Source organism: Bidens hawaiensis, unplaced genomic scaffold (genome assembly GCF_021521415.1).
Source record: "Bidens hawaiensis isolate Kalapana, Puna unplaced genomic scaffold, B.hawaiensis_p1.1 tig00046678_1, whole genome shotgun sequence".
NCBI lineage: Eukaryota > Viridiplantae > Streptophyta > Magnoliopsida > Asterales > Asteraceae > Bidens > Bidens hawaiensis.
In genome coordinates this window covers 26,658-36,505 of record NW_027498323.1, presented here as the reverse complement: position 1 = coordinate 36,505, position 9,848 = coordinate 26,658, and the positions used below count along the sequence as shown (strand labels likewise).

Here is a 9,848-nt window from a genome sequence, read left to right as displayed (position 1 = left end):
TTTTCTTTACATTGGTCACAGCGTTTATTAATTTGGTCATTCCTTTTAAATTTTGTTTTATGTATAAGAGAAATATTATGCTCATATAAATCAAACAAGGCCCACCATTAATTTTTAGAAAGGCTCAATTCATCACATAAATTAAGTTATTTGTTTCCTTCTTCCTCCTTTTTTAATCTATTTATCCATCTATCTGATTTCTAGCCGCCATCAACAAACTTTCTAACATGCCAGCTGTAACAACTTAAGTTTTTGCTTACTTATTTATCAATGTCTAATACCCGACCCGTTTTATATTCGAGAAATTTTATCAATAAAATTTTTGCGTTTATCGAGTAAACTAATTATTTTAATATTATTGTTTATTTACTTAATATATATATACATATATATAACTTTCAAGATATGCAAAGTTAAACTTTTACCCCAAATGTGTTTCCATCTTCATTGTTCAGGGACTAAAGTGCAATTTTAAATATTATAATCCACCAAACCAGTATCCAAGATCCATAACCCGTTAACACGTATCCAAACCCGCAACCTGTGACCCGCTTGATTTGTTGCACCCAAATTCTCGCACTATTTTGGGAATTGATTATTGTGAATCACTTTTGATGCCTAAACGGACGCACCGACGAAACAAATTGGGAAAATTAGATCAAGAAGATACGTATTATCAATATAATGAAATTGTCATACGCGTTTCCTTAATTTGCAATTTACACATTATTATAACACAATTAAACTGGCATACACCCTCTCCTGGACATCTCGGATTATAACCCTAAGTTAAATTACATTACATCTGCTGCAAGGATCGATCGTTCGTTCTTTTTGGACCGTCAGTTCTTGCTCGTCGTTCAACGTCAATACAGCATCAATTGAGGTAATAAATGGATGCATTGTGATCGAGTTAATCAGTGTAACTTTTACCCTAACACTAATTCATCTAATAACAACCGATTTGAGCAATTGCAGAATTAGGGCTAATAGCTTATAAGGGTTATTGTAGTTTCTGTATTTCAATATTTGTTTTCATGTCTCAACAGATGAACACCACAGATCAGCTGTTGGTGTGTGTTTGATTAACTCTTTGAACGCGGCCAGGGGCGCGGTTTCCAGCCCCCTGGACGCAGTTTTTGTTCTTTTTTTTAAGGGGTTTTAAAATAAGTTATCAATTAATATTAAATATGAAATAGATATTTTTCTTGTTAACCAACAATTTTTAATTCACGTTTCTAGTCACTTAGCTACGAATCTTGTCAAGATCTCGTTAAAAGTTTTCGTTTATGTATATATAGATATATGTATTATAAGTATATATATTTATATCTATATAATTATATACTAGGATTTAGAACCCGCGCTTCGCCGCGGAACCATTGAACCGAATAAAAAACATACGTCAAAACGTTAAACCACGAACGCGTTGCGAGTTGACGCGAATTTATCCTATATCAGGTTAAGGCATTGGAACTAAACAAAAGAAATAAACTCGTCAATGCAAAATACAACAAATTATTGTATGTAAATCGGTATGTTATGGTTGTGAACCGATGCAAATTCTGTTAGTATTGGCGGCACCAACATAAATTTTATAAGATAAAAAACATATTTTAAAGGCGCAAACATATTCTGAAGGCGAAACGTGGATATAAAAATATGTGATGACGGGATATTTTTAAATCATGATAAAAGTTTCGGTCATTGTAAGACCAACTATAAGAAATACAAAAGCAAAGTTAAAAAAAATAGTTTAACCGACTAATAAAACATGTAAAACTGACACTTGTTCAAGTTTAAAGTTTAAAATTTTAGTTTGTTAAATTTTATAATTAGTTGAAAAAAAGTAAGAAAAGGGAATTAATTCCAAGTGATAGTGTATAGATCTCTTTTAAAAAAAATAAACCAACAAAAATAGAATGTCTAAGTACTTTAGAGAATTTAACAACTTTAGAAAATGAGTTGGTAGTGGAAATATGTTAAAATCTTTGATTAAAAAGAAAACACATTCCCATCATCATGAATCCGGATCATCCCATAAGTGATTTCCAACCGTCCGATCTTACCCAATCAACGGGTGACAAAACAAAAACTCATAGCACACGGATCACCATCTCCACCGTCTATCCAAATCCACATCCACCGTCAAAAGAAAACCATGGCGCCCAAATTTCAAAAACCCCAAACATTTCCCACATTATATAAACCCTAACATTCTCATCTCTTCCCACAATCCAAACACCAATTCAATTCCAAAACCTTAACAATGTCAGGCCGTGGGAAGGGAGGAAAAGGACTCGGAAAGGGCGGAGCAAAGCGTCACCGGAAGGTGCTCCGTGACAACATCCAGGGAATCACGAAGCCGGCCATCAGAAGACTGGCGAGGAGAGGTGGAGTCAAGAGGATCAGTGGCTTGATTTATGAAGAGACCAGAGGTGTGCTGAAGATATTTTTGGAGAATGTGATTCGTGATGCGGTTACGTATACCGAGCATGCAAGGAGGAAGACTGTCACCGCCATGGATGTTGTTTACGCCTTGAAGAGACAAGGAAGGACCCTGTATGGGTTTGGAGGTTGAGATTGTTTTGGTTAGTTTGCTGAGGCATTTGCTGTGTTAGGGTTTGTTTCGTAGTTACTATGATTGAGCATTGGTATTAGCTGTGTAAATTCAAAGTTATGTGGAAACAATTCAGTAATCCTTTTAGCTTTATGCCATATTATGTTCTGCTTTTCTTTCAATTTTATCCCTGTAGCTAAGGGTGGCAAACACAACCCAAATGGGTTGGTTTGTGTCATGATTCATAAACTTTAAAAGTAAAATGAAATGGCTTAGGATGATTCATAAAAATTCTATAAGTGGGTCAGGATGGGTTAAAAATATACAAGTGAGTTTTTTTTATAGATTAAAATGGGTCAAAACAAAATATCCAAGTTATTCAAAATTTATCTATTTTAAAATACCCAAACTATCATGTGCGAAACGAAACTCATTCGAAACCCATAAAACGATCAAAACGAAACAAAAACCTCGAACTAACTAAAACGATACTGAACCGAAATAGAAAAACGACCAAAACGAAATGAAACCGAAAAACTGACAAAATTGAAATAAAAAAAACGAAATGCAATCAAAAAGCTAACCAAAACTAAACAAAAACACCGAATCAACCAAACCGAAACAAAACTGAATCGAAATAAAAAACCGACTAAAACGAAACAAAAAAACCGATATGAAACCGAAAAGTTGACTAAAACGAAACAAAAAAAAATGCAACTGAAAAACGGATCAAAACAAAACAAAAACACCGAACCGATCAAAACGAAACAAAAACACCGAATCGAAAGAAACAAAACAAAAAAACCAAAACGAAACTAAACCGAAATAGAAAAACGACCAAAACGAAACAAAAAAAAAGCGAAATGCAACTGAAACCTGACCAAAACAAAAGCACTGAACCGACCAAAGCGAAACAAACAAACCGAAAATAAACTAAACCGAAATAGAAAAACGACCGAAACGAAACAAAAAAACCGAATTGAAACTGAAAAACTGACCAAAAGGAAACGTAAAAAAACTAAATGCAATTTAAAAAACCGGACCAAAACGAATCAAAAACACCGAACTGACAAACGAAACAAAAAACGGAAAGGAAACTAAATCGAAATAGAAAAACGACCAAAACGATACAAAAAACCGATATGAAACGAAAAACTGACCAAAACGAAACAAAAAAAGCGAAATGCAATCAGAAAGCTTACCAAAACGAAACAAAAAAACTGAAACGTAACCGACCATAATAAAACAAATGAATCCAAACGAAACAAAAAAAAAAGAAATGAAACCGAAAAAACTGACTAAAACAAAACAACACTGAAACCGAAAAAACCGAGAAATCGAAACCGAAATCATTGAAACCGAGCGGATACCGAAACCGACCGAAATGAATAAAAACAAAATCGAACCGAAAAAACCCGAAAAACTCGGAATTGAACCGGAACACAAAGTTTTTTTTTTTTTTTTTTTTATGAACGAGGAGGATGGGGAAACATTTTAGTTATTTTACATTTTGCGTTTTTTATTTATATTTTGAGTTATTATTTTTTCAATAGTTTTTTTGAATATTTTTTTGAATGGTTTTTAAAACACTTTGTATGTTAACCTTCACTTGGGTCAAGATGGGTTAGTTTTATCCATCTTGACCCAAATCCATCCTAACGCTCTATTTTAAAAATCCATCCTGACCCATACCCATCCTGACTCATCACCCAAATCCAACTCAACTCACTCCCATTGCCACCTCTAGCTGTAGCAGTTATTTAATTTGATATCAATTCGTTCACGAGTATTTACAGAAAATAATTGTTTTTTTTTCTCCAACAAATAAACAAATAAGTTCCAATAGCACTTAATTACTTGAAATATAAAAATGGTAGGGTCACTGTGTCCTTGCCAGCTTACATGAGAGTTATTACATCTGATTGTACAAGGGTGAAAAGAACCTGCAAGCTATAGTTGCTTGGGCTTATCCCTCAACAGCCTGCAGTCTATGCTTGGGAACTTCATTTGATTACTCGGGCACACATTGGTATCTTTAGATCTTGTCCTTTTTAACCTGAACCCGAACTGATAAACTAGCTAGTATATCTGTTCTGCCTGAACCTGAGGACCCTTAATTGGTCGTTTGGGTTCACCCGAATAACCCGATCTAGTTTAAGAAAATTAAATCCTGAAATCTTGTAGGTAATTATCCATCACCACTCACCAGCAGCAACTGCAATACAACTCAGTTCTGCATCGGGCATGATCAATGAAATACAATAAATAGAGCAAACGCATGTGTTTCTTTGATTACATCAAGCAGTAGCATCAATAATAAAATTCCGGTTCCTTCAACACTGACAAGTTTCAATCCACTGTCCATTGGCATATAAGGGTTAACCGTTTGGAGTTTGAGGTGTTGATCAAACAGAAAGTCAAAAATAGTTAGCCATTTGGAATTCCAACATAAAGGAACATATATAATGCTCTAAGACCACCAGCTATGGGGTGCGGTGGGGTGGTCTTTTTGGGCGCCGTGGGCGCGAAACACCATAGAGGGGCGCTGTTGAGGGCTGGGCGCGGTGGACGAGATTGTTGCAACGGCCGGCGGGGATGAGAAATTATGTGGGCCCTCTCTCTCTCTCAAACACACATACATACCTTGCCAAAGTTCCGACCAATTTCCGGCCGGCGATAACACACATGTTACTATCTTCGTTGGACAAATCTCCACGGCATTGGTAGAGACCAGTGATGGTGGTGGATGAATCGTTGTCTCCGGCGGTGGTTTTGAAGAAGGTGGTGGTGGATGATTGTGAGACGAGTGTTGTGTAAAGGGTTTTGAGGTTTTGGGTGGCTAGTGGGTTTTGGTTGGCGCAACCTTTGTAGATTAGGGTGGTGAGATCGGTGGTGGTGGTGGTGGTGAGGTGGAAGATGAGGAAGAAGAGGTGGAGGAGGTGGGTTTCCGGCGAGGCCATTTGAGGGGTTAATGAGTTATTGTGTTTGTTGATTTTTTGGGTTAGTTCCTTCGCTTACCGCCTAAGATGAATCTATTGTCTCCCCTCCCTCCATGAGTAGATATTTAGTATTGAATAGTGTCAAACCCAATCCCAAGCAATAGTCAAGAAGAAAAACTCAGGACTACGAAAGTAAGGCAGAGACAGGGAAAGCTAGGTTGATAGCCCTATAGATGAGTAATAGGATAGGGAGCACTCCGCTACACTCATTAGGACAACAACCTCCTAACTACTATGAGTTAAGCAGCTAATGGACAGACCAGACCGCATAAGACTACTGGAATAGAAAAAGAGAAGGGATTCACGGGCCTTCAGAAGCCCCCACACCATTGAGGGGCATCTTTGGGGTGGGGCTTTGAAGCCCCCAGTGCTCACATGGCGGTGGCACTAGGAAGGGGCTTCAAAGCCCCTCACCATAGAGGACAATCTAATGCTAGTATTAAGAAAAACACTATTCCTAATATTAGAGTACAAACTACAATCCTTAAAGCAGATCCAACTGTAAGAGTGAAAACCGCAACATAAAGTTTTGATTTTTGAGGTCAATGTTTGACTACTCTTCCGATAGAAAATTGCCATGGAAACAATGTTTTAAAAAACTACAAGAAATTATGTAAACAATATAGAAAATATAAACATGTTTAATTTTATAATTACCATTGTAAGGTAGTAAGACAGTTCATGTAAAGTTTGGATATGAAATGTAACAGGTTTGACCTTGAAAGTCAAAGTACAAATGAAAGCTTGTTTAATCATTTCGCAGCCCATAAAAACCCAATAAATTGTGGCCCTTTCGCAACTTTTAACCTAACCGAAACCCGAATAACACCGATCCGAAATAACCTGACTCAATAAACCCTAAAACCATTAGACCCGAATATAGAATGGTTCGGTTATCTGGTTATATTTTCATCTTTAACAGCTCGAAAAACCCGAAGAATACCCCTAATCTGATGGTATTCAACTCGTTCTATATGCCACTAAAGATCTTAAAAGTTCAAGGGAGCTTCCAAAAACTTGCTATGAATGAAGATAATACCACATTACGTCATAATGATACTTGGGGATCTTATACCACGATCACGATCATCCAATGTTGTGGGTCCAAATTGGTTTATCGCACCAAATATTACTTAGATTGTTTGGGGGAACGGCTAAAAGCCTGTCTCATGTCTTAGGGGGGGAGGGGTGGTGGATGTGATGAAATTTTTCATCACACACCCCACCCAATCAAATGGTATCACATCACCAACCCCAAATCCATCACATGTGATGGATTTTTACTAGGGATGGTGGTGTGGTGTGAGGGAACAATCATGAGAACCTTATCCTTCTGCATATAAACCCAAATCCAACGGCTCAATTCCTTGGTTTTCACCCTATCACACGCGTGATGGCCATCACGCAAAGCTCCTCCATCAAGTTTGACAAGGCAGTGGCGACGGTGTTGATAAACCCATCACGCGGTGCCCCGGGTGCTCTAAGGTTTAACCCAAATATTTGTTTATCACATCAAAGGGGATATTTGTTTATTTAGTATTGGACCATCTATAGCAATTATATTATTAATGTCATTTAGTAATTTCTTTTGGTTATGACATTCTTCTAGTCGATCACAACATTGGTGTTTTTTTTTATTTACTAATTTAATTAGGGTTGGAGAAATAATAAGATGAAATGTTACGTAACAACATTGTGTATTAAAATTAGAGAAAATTACTGTTTTCGTCCATATGGTTTGAGGACGGAGTCACATTGATTCCCCAAAGAAAAAATTAAACTGGTTGAATCCCCGTAGTTCCAAAAGTGAACTGGATAAGTCCCTTCATCATCTTTCTGTTATTAACACTGTTAAAATGATGGGCAAAGGGGTATTTCCACACAATAAATAAAATTATTCCACAGCCATGAAACTTGTATTCTTTCAATTTTTTATCCCCTTCAGCACACAAACCTATGTCCATTATCTACCAACAAACACTTTTACATACTGCACAACACAAACAAACAAACCCTTCACAAAACATTAATTCTCACAATCTCTTCAAATCCGACCAAACCCATCTTCAATTCACGTTTTCCGACAAAACCCATTTCACTCATGGCTTCCAATCCCCCAAATCTCGATTGCCGTAGCCCGTATGTACGAAGCCCAGTTTCCGGACGTGGACATTGGCGTCATGATTCAAGTCAAAAACATCAACGAGATGTGCGCCTATGTGTCACTGCTCGAGTACAACAACATCGAAGGTATGATTCAAGCTTGTTTGGTGTATATTTAGGGACGGTTGAATTGGAATCGCCGGAGGTATCGTTTTCGGCGGCGTTGGTTGGCTTTGAGATCTAATGGTGTTTTATAGCCGCGTTGATTGGAATCGAATTGTTGTTGCAGGTTGGGTGGAATCGTGATGGTGGTGGTGGTGGTGGTGATTGTGATTGTGGTGCAAGATACAACGGTGTTAATTCCGGCGGTGTGAAAGTAGAAAAAAATGGACTTTTATTTTATCACCGTGAAAGTACCCAAATGTTGTCATAAGATTAAGAAACTTGCAGGTTGGGTGTTAAACTGTTAATCATGGTGGTGGTGGTGGGATTTTATTTTATTGTGTGAAAAGACCCCTTTGCCCATCATTTTAACGGTGTTTATAACGAAAAGATGACAGAGGGACTCATACAGTTCACTTTTGGAACCATGGGGATTTAACCAGTTTAAATTTTTTTAGGGACTCGATGTGACTCCGCCCTCAAACCACAGGGACGAAAACAATAATTTTCTCTTAAAATTACACAAAGTTACATAATTCATCCATTATGTTTGTCACTAATTCCAGGTATCATTTTTAACGGAGTAAAGTGTCATTTTCGTCCCTGTGGTTTGACACTTTGACACATAATGCGAATTTAGTCCAAAAAGTTTATTTTTTGCATATGGACCCTCCATGTTTTACAGTTCTTGCCAATTACATCCAAATCACTAACCCTGTTAACTTTAATTGTTAAGTCAGGGGTAGACATGTCTTTTCACTCTATCTTTATTATAATATTTATTTCAGTGAACTGTGATTTTCGTCATCGTGGTTTGTCCAAATATGCGGTTTTAGTCCAATAGTTTCAAGTTTGCAATTTTCGTCCTTGTAGATTCGTTTCACTTGCAATTTAACCCGAGTTTATTAACCTCGTTAAGTTTGATCGTTAACCCATTTGCTTGCCTCTCACGTAACGACCAATTTTGTTGTTTTTCTCCCCAAATAAACCTTAGTCTTAATTCACAAGCCCTCTCACGTGAGGGGCTGGGGTGTATTTGGGGAAAAAGGAAAAATGAAGAAACAAAAATGCCCCTCACGTGAAGGGCACATTGATGGATTTAACGACTAGACTTAACGAGATTAGGGAATTCGGGTTTAATTGCAAGTGAAATGAAACCATAGGGAAGAAAATTGCAAATTTGAAACTATTGGACTAACATTGCATATTTGGACAAACTAGAGGGGCGAAAACCGCAGTTCACTGACTTAACGATTAAATTTAACGGGGTTAGTGATTTGGATGTAATTGGCAAGAACAGGGAAACTTGGAGGGTCTATATGCAAAAAATAAACTTTGTGGACTAAATTCGCATTATGTGTCAAACCATAAGGACAAAAATGACACTTTACTTTTCTTAATGTTTAAAAAACACATAATACATTCTTTACGTTTTTTTTCGTTTCAATTTTCAACATTTACCACTAACTCCATGTCTCGGTTAGTTTTTGGATTAACTCATAACATATACATAACTCAGAACATACCCTCGTATGTTCTGCATTTTTAAGGGTGAACGAGATCGTTAACTCGGGTCATCTGAGTAGCACGCAAGGAAGGTGGATAGGTCGTGGGATACCCCCTTTGGAGCGGGTACATCAAACGGGTAGTAAGAGAGGAGTTGGGAAACAGTCTCATAACCGTATGAGACTTTAAAAAATAATTAAGAAAAACCTTAAAAATATCCAAACTTTTTCACAAATAACATAAGGCAATGTTTAATTGGCCAATTCTCATGATTGATTTTATTATTCGACTATGAATATATGTGCACAAATAATAGAATTATTAGATGCAAAGTGACAATATCAAATAACATGTTAAAAAGTATTGTTGCGGTACCTTTTATAAAAGAACATGCTATATTGCTATATACGAAGAAGAATTGTTACAACACCTTTTGTAAAATAATATGTTAGTTGTTGTTTATCTTTTGTTAGGTAAAACAATTACTACCAATGATCTTTGCCTCAATTAACAAATGC

General features: G+C 36.8%; 1 protein-coding gene across 1 annotated transcript; it reads left to right on the top strand.

The window, feature by feature from the left end:
- The first annotated feature begins 2,234 nt into the window (after positions 1-2,234).
- Positions 2,235-2,641, top strand: LOC143596537 (histone H4). Its single transcript, XM_077075292.1, has one exon. The coding sequence runs from the start codon at positions 2,270-2,272 to the stop codon at positions 2,579-2,581; it is 312 nt and encodes a 103-aa protein (XP_076931407.1). The 5' UTR covers positions 2,235-2,269; the 3' UTR covers positions 2,582-2,641.
- Positions 2,642-9,848: the final 7,207 nt, after the last annotated feature.

Bases quoted from the DNA above. Each gene is read 5' to 3' on its own strand.
- LOC143596537 (XM_077075292.1), top strand. From the start codon at position 2,270: ATGTCAGGCCGTGGGAAGGGAGGAAAAGGACTCGGAAAGGGCGGAGCA.